The sequence below is a fragment of the Mustela putorius genome, unplaced genomic scaffold (genome assembly GCF_011764305.1).
Source record: "Mustela putorius furo isolate JIRA1106 unplaced genomic scaffold, ASM1176430v1.1 tig00000832_pilon_pilon_pilon, whole genome shotgun sequence".
Classification (NCBI taxonomy): Eukaryota; Metazoa; Chordata; class Mammalia; order Carnivora; family Mustelidae; genus Mustela; species Mustela putorius.
This window is the reverse complement of record NW_025421491.1, coordinates 5122212-5137900: the sequence shown is the minus strand read 5'-3', so window position 1 is coordinate 5137900 and position 15689 is coordinate 5122212. Positions and strand designations below refer to the sequence as shown.

General features: G+C 35.0%; 1 protein-coding gene across 1 annotated transcript; it reads right to left on the bottom strand.

Annotated features, from left to right (window-relative positions):
- Positions 1–1235: 1235 nt before the first annotated feature.
- On the bottom strand, positions 1236–3040 carry LOC101686570 (MYG1 exonuclease-like). Its single transcript, XM_045085192.1, has 2 exons — positions 3035–3040; positions 1236–1879 (listed from the first exon to the last, which is right to left on the bottom strand). Exons 1-2 carry the CDS (start codon positions 3038–3040, stop codon positions 1283–1285), a joined length of 603 nt encoding a protein of 200 aa, XP_044941127.1. The 3' UTR covers positions 1236–1282.
- Between the last annotated feature and the right edge of the window lie 12649 nt (positions 3041–15689).

Below are 15689 nucleotides of genomic sequence, written 5' to 3'. Positions count from 1 at the left end.
TAAAGGAATGTGGGAAGTAAGATGGGAAGGAACAACAGATTTTGTTCTTAGTTTTTATTAAAGAAATGTAAACAGCCATCTTAGTCAAATCATTAAGAATATTTCTTTGGGATTTAACAGTAGCCCTTTGCAAAAAAAATTTGCAATTTATAAGAATACTAAATTAACTTGCAATTATTTGTATGCCGTTTTTCCTTCCCTGTGTTTTTCCAGGCAAAATTTAGCTGAATACTACCCAGAAGCCTTTCTAAGACATATCAAATACAATTACTCTGTTTGTGAAAGCAAAACAAAAGACACACGTTTCCTGCTTTATATGTATGTGTGTGTATACACACGTACAGATATATATATATATAAAGATATATATAAATAAATATATGTATTTTATAATGTGATATGTGCTTCTTCTCAGTGTGTTTCTCCTAACATACCATTTATTTAATCATATGCTATAATATTTAAGAATGACATCCTCTTCAAAATAGGCTTGGGGATAGTTAAGTTTGGTTTAAGTTCAACTGAGTCATTAAATGGAAATCTTTAAAGTGTCATTGCTGGATTCCAAAGGAACAAATATAATATAATGCATTTGCCTGCCTGCTATTATGCTTCCATATTTCTCTTTATTAACACCTAAGAGTTATTAAGAATAGGTCATTGTTTAAATATGAACTGTTTTAGGAAAAAACTTCATGCATAACCACCTACCACCTTTCTGTGCCTCTTTTAGGCCATCTGACTGGTAATCAAGAAGAGCTACCAGAGAAGTCATAGTTTCTTCAAAAACAAACAATAGACGAAAAAGGTTAATTGATGAAATTCAAGCAATCTGGCTCCTTGACTTGACAAAGAGTTTAAAGGCTGGATGTGAATGAGTATAATTGCTTCCCACTGTGACTCCCCCAAAGTACGCACACTCAAGTAAAATTTGCAAATTTTTTTTGCAAAGGGCTACTGTTAAATCCCAAAGAAATATTCTTAATGAGTTTGGTTTTTGTTTTGTTTCTTTTTTTTTTTTTTTTTTTTTTTTTTTGCCTTTGTGATTCAGAAAACACAGGAGGTGAAAATGTCAAGTTCCCGAAAAGAGACTATTTTTTCCTTAAATGTATGAACTTAAGTTTCATACAAGAGCTAAAATTGTAATCTATGTTGAATTATAAAAAGCTGTGTTGTTGTGCTTGAGCCCACGGGTGGATCTGAAGTTTTAAAGAGAAATTGTTAACACAAATGTTCATCAATTTTTTTTTTTTTTTTTTTTCAGTACGAGATAGAGGATGTTTTATTGGCCTAGGGAATTTGTGGGAGGTTTAGGTACTGGGCGCTGGGCCAGGGTGGCCCGAGCCATGCTCAAGGCACCTTCTCGGGTGTGGTGCCCACCAATGAATCCGCTGGTGTGGACAAAGATGCAGCCAGGAATCCCACTGACCTGGTCCAGGGCCTCATCCCGAAGACCCCACCATGGCTCTGGCAGGGGCAGCTGGCTCTGGAATGAATGGGGCTCCTTGGGCACACACTGTATCCGCCACTGTCCAGCCTGGTCAGTGTAGATAACAAAGGTGATGGTGCCCTGTGGGGACAGCCCAGATTCCAGGTGGTAGAGGTGCTCCTTCCAGAGGCATCCACCTTTTGCCAGTTCTACTATCTCCCCACTTGGGTCCACCTGGAATCGCCGGGCCAGGGCTTCTACCACCAAGGCCCGGGCTGGCAGCCAGCTGTGTTGGTAGAAGGGTAGTCTCTGCAGAAACCCCTCTCGGACTAGGTCCATGGCGCGCTTGAACCCGGCCTCAGTGTCTTGGTCAGGCTGGTTCCAGGTCGGATTAAGTCGAGCAACCCTGGCACTCAGTGTGGTAGTCAACACATACCTGGACTGGGGCACCTGGGTGGCTCAGTGGGTAAAGCCTCTGCCTTCAGCTCAAGTCATGATCCCAGGGTCCTGGGATCGAGCCCCGCAGCCTGCTTCCTCCTCTCTCTGCCTGCTTCTCTGTCCACTTGTGATCTCCGTCTGTCAAATAAATAAATAAAAATCTTTAAAAAAAAGTACTCAAGAACTGATTAGGAATATTGCAAGCAAAGGAATTTTCCCAAAATAATGAGAAGATAGCCTTCTATGCAGAGCACTGCATGGACAACAGCATAAAAGGGGGTCAAAAGTGGTAAAAGTGGGGCATTCAGGGATAACTGGACATAAGTGTGAAGAGGTAAGGTAAGGCAAATGAAATTTAGGCTTTGTGAGTGAGAGCCAAATCCTCAAAACTTTTGAATAAGATAAAATAATAGTAATGTGGTTGGTATACATGAATTTTTATATTTTTCAAATAACCCAAACAAGGTGTTTTTTTCCTGACGTATCAATTTTAGTTCAGGATTTGGGAGTGGGAGTGTAAGAGTATGAAAAGCATGAGAGTCATCTGAAAATAAACAGATACATTGAAAAGTAGAATGAGAAATTCAAAATTTAGGGTGAGGCTTCATGTATTTATTGCAGGCCGTCTGCTCATCTTTTCACTCCCTATTCTCTGGGAATCACCAACTATTCTCGGTTTTGATATTGTGATGAAAAACTTGAAGAAATATTTATCCACGCCAAATTCCCTGAATTATATTGATATTTGATATAATTACCACAGCAATTATTGAAACTAGGGGAATCATCCTCCCTATTTGACAAATAAAATATTAAGGTTTGCAGGGTCAAGATAATTTCCCCAGGATTATGCAACCGACAAGATACAGAGTGGGGACTCAACCAAACCTAAACTTTGCATTTCCCAAAATGCTTTATTCTATTAAGTAAATACATTTTTAGACAGAAAGGACAGGTCATTTGAACTTTTAAAATAGAGGAGGGCAACAATTACACACGCACACGCACACGCATGCACACACACACACCATGGCAAAGGGAGGAGGCACATTTGGGCATTTGAAATTGTCTTGTGAGGGCCTAGACTAGTGTAGAACTCGATCTCCTTATTAAAAAAGGCTAAGTTAATCTTAGAAGTTTTACTCTCTTTAATAATGAAGTGAATACCTCCATCATTATTGTTTTTAAAGTATACATAATTAAGTCACACAGTTACTCTCAATGATAAATCAGGACAGTGAAAAGATGCAGGGAGACAAATAAGCCAACCTTTTTAAGCTTTAATATATTTTTAAATATACAGAGCTTCCAATTTATTTTGATATAATCAGTGGTGAAAGTAATGCCATCAAGCATTAGTGGAGGATTTTAACGAGAATCATGTGCTATGTAAAGCTGTTGGACAGAGTTTAAAGGATCAGAATATTGGGAGGTATAAAAAAGGCAAATGCTTAGTTGCTTTTCTAAGAGATTTTAAATTAAAGCAGCAAACTCTTTAAAGCATCACACCATGGGTAGAATGAAAATGAAAGCTAATTAACCTCACTTCTTTTTTAGTTGCAGAGCTTTGTAATAATCTTCCATGGGGTTCATGACCAGAGGATTACTAGACCTAGAGAAGTATTTGGAGAAGGGGTCAAGGTGGGAACCATGGTAGCTATGTGAAACTCAACTGGCCTGCCTGGGCACGCCTGAGCAAGACTTTACTTCTGATCCAGATTTAGAAGCATGTATAAAATAAGGTGCAGGGCCTACATATCTACATTACAAAGATGTATTTGTATGAATGCATGCATGTATGTGTGTGTGTGTGTGTGTGTGTTTATAAGAATGTGAAATAATATGTATTAATTACAATAGAGGATAGTTTGAGAGCACATTTCAGAAGACAAAACATTCACACTTTTTAGCGAGTATTTCCATTCCTACCAATTTATATTAAAGACATTTTCAGAAAGAAATGTTAACTATTTATTTATTAATACTGTTGATTACAATATTATTTATGATAGCAAAATATTCCAATAATCTTATTTTCAATAGTAGAAAAGGAGCAAAATAAATAATGGCATATTCATAAAATAGAATATGTGCAAACGAAAAAATTCATGTGATAGAAGAATAATGACACAGGTGTGGAATAATGACAGTATTTACAAATAATCTCAGGTGCCAGTTTATAATATGTAAGTATATTTATATAACTTATATGTGTAATATATATGCATTTATGGAATGGCTATCATTTAGGTCCTATTATCTAAACGTGGAATGATATGTACTTTTCTTGTTTATGCTACTAGAATTTTGCCATTTCTTATCAAATAACATCCTTTATCTATTAAATTTAAAATATTGTTTCTAAATATCAACATTTGGGGAAAACAGAATCATGTTAGAAATGAGTTCAAAGAAGTATTAAAAACATAATAAATACATTTTTAATGCAGCTAAAACTAAGCTCTCAACGTTTATTAACTGAAGGAAATTAGCAAGCTCATTATGTTACCTTGGGCTGCAAAGTAAATAAATAACAGTGAGTCTCTTATCCTACTGTGCTTTTATTAAAATTTCTTCTTTGATGTTCTTATTTAATATATTAATTTCCTTTTAATAAAGTCTTGTATCCACAACACGTTTTCATTCATGGGCACAGGATATTTCTATCTCTGAAGCTGAAATGAGTGTAAAGGCTGAGACATGAGTAAGCAGGTAATTTGAATTCCACATGGTGGCTCCAACCCCCCATTCTTAAGACCCTTTTGGAATCATTGCCATCTGCAGTGTACAACTATGCACATTTCCCAGACCTCCCTAACACCAGAGATTTTCTTTGGTAATCTTTTCTACATGATAAAATTATTGAAATAATTTTGAAAAATACAAGTGCTTCTTTAAAGGACAAATATGCTACCATCAAGAGATAAGTCCTGCTGTTATTTGATGGAAGAAAAACACAATAAAGAAAGAAACACAAAGTGTTGACAACTTTGGATTCGTGCAAGAGGATGGGAGGGAGAAAGAGAAAAGAGCGAAATAGAGACAGAAACTGAAATAAAGAGACGAGCTGAGAGAGATGGAGGAAGGAAGAGAGAGAAAGAAGCAGAGAGGAGAGGAGAGAACAGACCATTCTGGGAGTCCAGTATATACTCAATGGGAGAGGAAGCGTAACAGACATTACAAAAATTCCAGTGGAACACAATATCCAACACAAACACACTCTGACCCCATGTATCTTTGTTGGTCTTACGAGTCCTTGGAGAGAGAAGACCAAGGGTAGGGGAACTCCTCTTCGTGACTGCTTTCCAGTGATTTATGAGTGAAGGCGTGGGGCGGGTGCCTGAGACAAACTGGGTCTTTGTTTTCTGTGCTCTGAGCAGTCCTGTGAAAGCCAAGTACGCTGTAGGGATAGGGACTTCTTTTAGTTTTAGCTTGTTAATGCAAATACATATCAAAATATAAGGTGTTTCCTGATGTAGTTTATGGTGTAGTGATGCCAAAATGACCATTAATATTTATTTTATTGTACCAAATTAAGTTTAGGTAGGACAAAACATTAAGATGGGTGATAAGACCTTGTGCTGTTAGGAAAAATATTTATAGGTATAGAACATACAAATAAAGCAATATGCTTATCAGTTATCTCAACATATTTTTATGTATTATTATAAATACATTTATGCATGTATCAGTATCTACTAATGATATTTGCATCATGACTATGTATATGAAGGAAAAGTCAAGGTGTTGTTTTAATTAGAATATATGAATTGAAAATTGGATTATAGTTTAATGCACTTTGAATTTGGACCCACTGAATTTGGACCCACTCACTAATGCTTGGTTCAAGATCATATACTGGTCAAAAAACAAAGTTGACAAAGTGTTCTGGTCATTTCAACTTGACTCTTAAAAGTAATGTTTTAAGAGATTAACACAAAAGCACAAGTGGAAATATAAATGACTTTACCATTTTAAGAAAAGAAAATGAACATGGCAAACATTTTTTTGTACTTTGTGGAAGCTCAAAGTATAAACTCCTTATTTACCTGTTTAGTTGGAAACGTTTCAGTAACTTAAAAAAATTTCAATACTCAAATACTGATGTAGTTTATATAAGATTTCTATTTTATAATTTAATAAAATGAATCTAAAAGTAATCTTTGACAAAGCATTGTATCTATTTAATAACTGAAGAAAATACATTTCATATAATTCATAGCACTGTTAAATAAAATGTAAAGCTTTATAGAGGCTGATATAAAATCAGGGAAGATTATTATAGTCTTTCTATATCTTTGCCTTTTGCTTAATCCACACCATCATCATAAATATTATGTTTCCTCTGTATCTGCTACCAGTTATGCCTCACCCAGCAATCAAATACCATAATGTGAAGCAGGAAAATTTATAATTCAAATCAGACAATTACCAAATGTTGCACTGACAGATAACATGGATCTTTAAGAATCAAATGAAAATAGTAATATCAATACTAAAATTTGATCTTTAAAGTGACCTGCGATTATATTAATTCATCTATAGTGGTGTTTTTAAAAGACTGCTAGAGTTCTTCATACAGATTTGCACTACTTCAAAAGAATATTCAGATACTTTGTATAGCCTCATTGTATTCCGAATTACTGTTTCAGTAGGGCTTCTAAATAGTCCATGTTCTGTAGAAAAAGTCTTCAGAGATATGGGTGTGTCTGTCCCACTATTTAAGGACCACATTATGTGGATGATGAGAAAAGGACCAATGTCCATATCTCTGGCTTTCACAGGACTTCTTTCCAAAGGGACGTGTTCTATAGGAGGACGTGAATGTCCTCCATTCCCAACTCCCTTTCACAATGATCCTTCTCCTATTTATGACAGAAAGACATTCCTCTTGTCTATTTTGCTTCTAACTGAAGTCCTAGAGCATACAAATTCCAGGTTGGCCAACTGAAGAGACACTATGCAAGTTTGGTAGAAATATCGAGAAAGCAAATACTTGCAATAGACAGGAAAAAAAAAAAAAACAATTTCTTCTGGTCAATCTCAAGTAGCTTTCAAATCCTTGTAGAAAAGATATTGAAAATTTTAAAAATATGTATTCTATAGACAACTGTGGATTTTGGCAGGCAACTCTTAATAAGGTCAAATAATAATATGTCATTACTAAAACAACTCCTATTGTTATTAATTTATTTATGTGAGGAATATTGCTTACAACTCTAAAAATTAAAAAGAGGAATAGAATTGATGATGATCCTTTCTCATTTCAGCAATAAGTAATATTTATCCATGAACGAAACAACTTGAAAAGCACACCATTAACCTTATTCAGACATTTTTTCCACAATTCTTACCCTTGAATTAAGTTTGTATATAATGGATTTTAATTTCCTAAGAGTATTAGATTTAGGCTTTTTTTTTTTTTAAGATTTTATTTATTTATTTGACAGACAGAGATCACAAGTAGGCAGAGAGGCTGGCAGAGAGAGGGTGAAGCAGACTCCCTGCTGAGCAAAGAGCCCAATGCGGGGCTCGATCCCAGGACTCTGGGATCATGACCTGAGCCGAAGGCAGAGGCTTTAACCCACTGAGCCACCCAGGTGCCCCAGATTTAGACTTTTTGAATTTACTACTTCCCACTAAATATTTCAATGATAATGAAATCCAGAAGAAATTTGTTTGAGAATAAATGATTAATATTTACTTATTTTCCTATATTTGTTGCAGAAGGTAATAAGGTATTTAATAAAATAATCCCAAGCATTAGGATATGTTCCTTTTGGAATTGAAATGGAATTATGTGCTCAAAGAGAAAAAAAGGAAAAATTAAGTCTTTCTATTTGCTAGGGAAGGATGTATTCATCAATATTTTTATATAAACGACGGTGAGGATCAAAGTTCCATGGTATTTTTTACCCCCTACAATATCTACCATATAATTTTAAAACCAAAGGATAACTGTATTTCAAAATGTCTATATTTACAATAGAGTTACACACCATTTATTACTATTAAGATAAAAAATTTAGATATGAAGCTAAAAATTTATAAGTGAGTTCCCAGTTTTTCTTTTAAAAGCATTGGGGAAAAAATGCATGGTACTGTCTTGGAACACTTGTATGTCACTGTAACCACCAACCAGCAGGTTGGTGAGTCCCTACAAAAAGGCTTTTGCATAATCAGATTTGTAGCCCTATGTGTTAACTGAGTGGTAGGAATGGTGTTATCACCTAATTCCTGAGTGTTAGATGAACATAATGTCAGACTTAAGAGAGGCGTTGAGGATGAGGATGGATTTGTCCCCAGAAAATGCTGTGGTAGTCCAGAGCATCTACAACAAGGTTGAGGTAGTCCTCTTCATTTATTTGTGGCTTTGGTCTTCCTTTGTAAAATGAGATACACCAGGAGTGCCTACCTCAGAGTAGCTAGACGTTCAGCAGTAGCAAGAGAGTGTGGAATCTAATGGACTATGTTAAGGATTTGGGGTTTTATTCTAAAGAATGTTTTAACCTAAATAGAATACAATCATATTTATAGTCTTTAAAGGATCAGCTTACATGACTGAAGTTTGAAGGGCTTGTCAGAAGAGGAAATGCTAGTGGGAAGGCCAATTAAGACTCTGTCACATCAGTACAGGTGACAGAATTACTATTGCTCACACTAGGAAGAGGGCAAAGGAGAGAGAGATATATAGATTTAAGAGGAACTGACAGGTAAAAATGTCAAAAGTTATGGATAAGTACAAGTGAGAGTGATATATGGACACCCAGATTTCTGATCCCCACAGCTGTTTGTGTTATATAATCAAGTTTTACAGTGACGATAATGATTATTACTTTGGATATGTTGGACTAAGTCCAGAGCTCAGACAAGATGTCCTGATGCTATTTATGCAAATGGAAAACATTTTTTATAGGATACGCTGATGGTTTCCACTTTCTCTGAGGTAAGAATCAAAACTGTCTGCATGGTAGAGGGTGAAGCGAGAGAACCTGAGGTGGGGAGTCTGAGGAAAGTAGGTAGATTCAGAAATGGTTATTGTGTCATGGAGGCAAACATACTATTTAGGGTAACTGGGCTAAGAGTATTTGGCAACCCTCAACTTCCATTCAGAAGAAGGCTGTAAACCAAAATATTTTAATGGAGCTTGGCATCCATTCCTAGGGAACATAGTGAGCTCGCATTAATAGCTAGTGTGGCAGTTTCGAGATTTTAGGAGGTCTCCTTGGTTGAGCAGTTAAAACAAAGAAAAATATCCTCATTATTTAGCTGAAGGTTTCTCATACAAGATAGAGCTTTATACCTGAATACTCTCAATCTGGGTTTATACCTAAACTGTGTTTATACACACACACACACACACACACACACGAGAAATTTTGTGTTTGTAAGTGAAAGTGAGGTCTGAATTAAAATGAACAAAGAATATAATACTATTAAAATGAACAAACAAAAAATATAATACCATCTGGGAAACTGAGACTATCATAAGCTGACATATATGTGGGGATGTGATAGGAGTTTGAAGTGGGAGAGTGGGTGTCAGCACTTTGGATAAAGAAGCTTGCTTGCAATCACAGCTGTTGGAGGAAAGATTGGACAGGAGTTATTCCTGTCTCCCGATGCTGCCTTGAGAGGATGATCATCCTCCCATATGATGGAAATCTCAAAAACAGGCTAGACTGTCAAATGTCTCTGAGTAAAATCAGGACAGCATACAAACATTAATGGAAGGAGTTGATGATATTAAACCATACTAGACGGACTGTCTTCCCATTCGTGATCCTTCTCTAGCCCCTCACTCGTGAGAATAATGGAAAAAAGCAAAGGAGACTTCCTTCTCTTCCAAGGCAGTTTCAAGAAACTGACTGAAGACTGAATTCTGGAAGTAGGGTCTACTCTTCAGAGCATCACCCAGGAAAGAGCAAGGGAATCAGAATTAGGTAGAGATAAAATGGACTGCACTGCAGCTGCTGCAACAATGTCAGCCAGTCTGATGGGGAATTCTCCAGCTGGGGTGGCCCTTCAGAGATACCTCTACTTGGGACCAGGGAGCCAGGCCTTTGAGCACCACAATGACCAGTCATCAGAAGGCAATCACCAGGGACAAGGGAAGAGGTAAGGCAGCTCCCTTGGCAAGAGAGCAGCCTCTGGTGAGGGGTACAAGCAGCACTCTTAGTAGGTGGGAATATCAGAGCAGTGAAACTGAGGGGAACATGAGCAGCATCCCATAATAATCACCCCACTTCCTTCCAACTCACTGCTTTCAAAGAAATTCAAAGTAAATATTTGGTCAGAATAGCTGCCTGGTGGTGAGGTAACAAAAGATTTGTTCTCAATGCGGAATCTCCACTCTAGGGCTACTTCAGTTCTCTCTCTCTCTCTCTCTCTCTCTCTCTCTCTCATTCTTGCTCTCTCTCTTTGTCTCTCTCTTTCCTTCCCCTTCTCTCTCTTTCTATTTCTCCTTAGGGATATCAATTAGGGTTAAGCTTCCTATCTTCTCCAATACACTTTAACAGACCAGGCTAATATCCTCGGGAGATATGTGCTGAAATGAGCTAGACTGATGATCAACAAATTTTTTCTGTAAAAGGGGAGATAGTGAATATTTTAGAACTTGCAGGCCTAATAGTCTGCATTCCAACCACTCAGCTCTGCTGTGTTTATCAAATCAGCCACAGACAACACATAAAAAAACAGAAGTTGTATTCTAATAAAATTTTATCTATAAATATAGGTAGCAGCCCAGTTTTGGTCTATGAACTACATTTTGCCAATTCCTTAATAAAAAACCTGAAAGAGATAATTACCATAGAAGAAAGAAAAGAAAACCATAAACAGTATGCCATCTAAAGCAGAACTATTAGAACAGATAATTGAGAATTTTTCTATAAGATATGAACTATTCTCAAAAGATAATGAAAAATATTGGCAATATTAATCAAAAACAAGAACATAGAAAGCATAAAAGTTGAAAAATGAGATATGAGTTAAATACAAGTTTAAATAAAGACTCAGTAAATGGAATAAATAGAAGGATGAATACAACCTAATAATAAATGAATGCACTGGAATATCAGTGAAAATCTTCCCAAAGGATAGAGAAAGCATAAAGAGAAAGGAATTATGCAAAGAAAACATAACAGATGTTGCACACAGTAGGTGTGCCAATAGCTTGGTAACAGAGTGTTAGACTGCTGGGGAAGGGGCACGTAGGAATCACTGGAAAGAAAACAATGTTTTAGGAAATGATACAATATTTCCTGGAATTAAAGGAAGAAGACTTCTGGTTAAAGTCCTCATAGATTGACAAGGAAAAGCCCATACTTAAACACATAAAAGAAATTTAAGAACATAAATTAAAAGGGGGAAAATATACAGCTTTCAAAAATAACAAAACACAATAAAGTACAAGAATCAGAGAGACAATGTAATCTTTTTTTATTTTATTTTATTTTTATTTTTTTACTTTTAATTTTTTATTTTTTATAAACATATATTTTTATCCCCAGGGGTACAGGTCTGTGAATCACCAGGTTTACACACTTCACAGTACTCACCAAAGCACATACCCTCCCCAATGTCCATAATCCCACCCCCTTCTCCCAAACCCCCTCCCCCCAGCAACCCTCAGTTTGTTTTGTGAGATTAAGAGATCCAGTCCTGCATCAGTCTCCCTGCTGAGCAAGGACTCTGTCTACCTCCTTCACCTCCCCATGCGTGTGCTTGCTCACTCTCTCTCTGACAAATAAATAAATAAAATCTTTTAAAAATTTTTAAAAAATAAAATCTTGAAAACATTAGAAAAGATTCTCTCTCTCCATCTCCTTCTGCCACCCTCTTGTGTGTGTGTGTGTGTGTATACACATATATATATCTAATGTATCTAATATATACATATATATTAGATGGTTTTACTCTTGAGTTCTATGAAGGTTCAAAGAATAATGAATACTTATATTACACAAATAATAAATTGTGTCTAGCTTTTTACTTTCACTGTTGATAATGTAACTGTTTCCACAACCAGAAAATGAAATAAAGAATAAAATTCATTTAGAATGTTGGAAAAAAGTAAATGCAATAATTCCAACTAGAACATCAATTAAATAATTGAATCTGATGGCATGTGTTTTAAAAAAATCAAGCAAAACTAAAATGTATCCCAATAATACAAAAATTGATCAATACTATAAAATCCTACTAATGTAATATACCAATCTACAGTAAACATTCCATATAATAGAAAAAAGTTAGGAAAACAAAAAACAAACCATCATTCTCCAATAACTGATTACTCTTTAATATAAAATATAATAAGTTCAATGCAATAAAGAAAGCTAAGGGGGGAAATAAAAGGAGCATAAGACCCATAAAAATTGTCACTTTGGCAGAAGACATTTTCATCTACATAGAAAGCCAGCAGAATCTATAAACAGACCATTTAAAGCAAACAAGAGAATTCAATAAAGTGATTTAATTCAAGATAAATTCACAAAAATAAAGGTATCATTTTTACACTAGAAACATCTTCAAATTATCAAACATGAATGAATTTTATTATTATTGTTCATGTCAAGCATCTTGGAGAAGGTAATGTGTCCTGGGTTCCATGGTTTTCAAATTTACAAATTTTTCTGATTAAAAGGTCAATGTGTTTTTGCCATTAAAAAAAGAAGCTCATGGAAATGTATATTGTTTTAACATTTACCAAAATTGTCATTTTTAAACCTTTTGAAATTACCAAGAAACACACATCAGCTAAAAGTCAAAGGGATTACTATTAGATTTATCTTCATTATTTTTACCTAAGAATACATGATGAAGTCTTTGCAAAATGAAGAAAAGGATAATGTCAACCAGGGCAAAGACCCAGTGAGCAGTTACAGAACATGTTAAAACTCTCTTCTCTCTACTCCCTGTGCTTCCTTATTTACAATAGAAGTACTCTGTGCTTCCTTTTTTAAAATAAAAGTAGTTGTTTTTTCCTGACAGTCTCTCTCCAATTTAATCCTAGCCGTGCTTCTGTGTTTTTAACCTTATCATTCAAACAGTGTAAACTAATAAGCCCAGATCCTTATTTATAGCAATTTTACTATCACCCTTCATCAGAAAACGCAAGTGATCTTCTGAAGGACCTTGAATCCAGTAAGCACAAATCTGCATACTAGGGCAGTTGGTGCATTTAAAATTATAAGTTGGCTCATTGATTTCCTTTGACAGAAAACTAAAAGAAAGGAAAGTATGAGATTTTTTAAAAAATTGAGTTACATCAAAATTCCTGGTATTTGAAAGAGTATGCTCCATTGTTGTGGTAGGCAAATACCAATACAAAGATTTGTCAATAGTTGACTGACAATAGACAGGAAGAATAGAAGGAACTGTTATTCACCTTCAAGTTTCTATATTTTTTCTCTTTGGACAATCATATTGTACTCACCCCTCCCAAAGGATTTCCCATTTTAAGACCCAATATTCCATACAAGAAGTACACAGATGTAAGAGCATGTAAACTTAACAATAAGAAGTACAGAATCTGGTACAGCTGGGGATAATTAGTAAGAAAACAAGTTTAAGCCAAAAATAAAAGGAAGTTGGGTAGACAGATTTTTCTTTAGCCAGGCTTTGGGAGATTCGTGGAAGAGAACATATTTACAACCCCCACCCCTTTCTCTTCCATCCCGAGGAACCTAGCAAAAGAAACTCCATCTTAAAATCACCAGACAATGATGCTTATAATTCAGCTGAGATTCTTCTCATGAAACAGGTTGGATTCTAATAACATTAGAAAAACCAGTAATTTCTGAGGCTTTATTTATCTTTTCAAGCCAATTCTGAAACTTAAACATGATATTTGAAATCCTGGACCAGTCATTCCAAATGACTATATTCCTTTTAATCTTTCATTTTCTGTACCTGAATGCTAGTGTTGATAGTGTAATATTACTGTTCTATAAGCACTAACTGCTTCAGTTAGTTTCTTATTAAAACAAATATTCTCCTGAGTTAAGAATTCAATGAGATAGTGATGCTTTCATAAAACTGAACTTATTAAGATTTTATCTAATTCAATAGTAGCATCAGCATCTGCTTTGAATCAAGCAGATGGTTATCAAGGGATGTAGATCTTGCTTACAATCAATTCCTAGTCTCAAGGTCCTTATAGTTTAGCTAATAAGACATAGATCGTACTTTTTCCTAATGATTAAAATGTTCCATGGTTGGGAATGCTATGCATTAGATATCTGCACTTTTTATCTATCTTCCAATGGGATATTTTGCCATTTGGTGGATGGAAAATATTTCTAATTTTATGTTTCCTTTCTGTTGCCATTGAAGCAGTGTGCAAATATTGAAGAAATTAATAATAATGAGAATAACTGGTTGAACATAATTGTATATTTATCAATCAGATTATTTTTAAAGATTTGGGTAAATCAAGAGAAGTCATACATACCCAATCTTTTTATGAACCAAAAGAAACTGAATTTGTTCTTATGACGCCAACTTAGATTTATACAAGCTTGAATGTATTTTTCTTTTAATCCATTTGCTACTCATTAAACTATCAATATATATTCCCCCCAAAATTTGAAATTATGTTAATTTATGATATTTGGGCAAAGGCCTTGGTCTTCAGCTTTTCTTTAAAGCTGAAACTGTACCCTAAATACTTAAACTTTAAAATTCTCCAAAAGATATTATCACAGGTTCACCAAAGGTTAATAAATAGCTATAAGTCGGCATCTAAATGTGAGGTAAGGAAATGCAAGTTTTTTGTAATTTTTCCATTTTGAATTTTACCCTTTCTTTCCTGACATCCTTCTTTTTCTGTCTACTTTATCTCTCTTACTTCTAAGTACTTCCTCTTCCTTTTGGATGCATTATTCCTGTTAAGTTTTAATGTTGACATTAAGACTAGATGTAAGGCTTATTCTTTGCTTAATCTTCAAGAATCAGAGGACGAATATACAAATATTTACATAATTTTTACTTAGTGAACTACTTAGATATGGCCTCCGGGCTGTTCAATTTTGTACCCATTTCAATAATTTAACAGAAATGCTGAGACAATTCTCTAATTCTGTATCTACAGTAGTCTTGAAATTTGAAGAAAATGTTTTAATATCCAACATCATTTTTGAAAACTTTTAAAACACTTCATTTTTAGAACATCTTTGGTTATAATTTCAAGAAAAAAAATTATCAGAAGAAATATAATTATTTCTTAGTCCAAGAGTAATATTGAACAGATCCCCTAATTCCACTTTTTCAAAAATATTTTAAAAATATACACCTCAATACTCTCTTTGAGTAAAATTACAGAGGTCTTCAAGGTTACATAAAGATTAGAGCGATTGCAGTTCTCTTCAACAAATATTTGGAAAGTGTCCACTTTGTGCACGTAAACTGGGAGGTTTCCAAACCAACATGTAAAATATACATTTTTTTAAAATTAAAATTGTGATTTAAGAACATTTAATCCTTGGTATGTTCCCAATATATTCTATAATTAAAACTTTACAACAAAAATCAAGTATCTCTCATTCAAATTTCCAACAGGATCACAACTGACAATTGACATTTATTCTATTTAAAGGTCGCTCATAGAACATTCCAACATTGAATACTGCTTGCTATTGGAAAAATTCTTTCCTTTCTAATGCAGCAAATGTTCAGCCCTGACACATGCATGGCAAAGACAGCCAGGTTGCACAATGATCCAAACCCTTGCCAATTCCTTGGCACAGGACTCCTGAAACTTTACGTGCTCCCATGGATCTTGGCCTCTGCCATGCTGTTTAAAACCACAGAGCCCTGA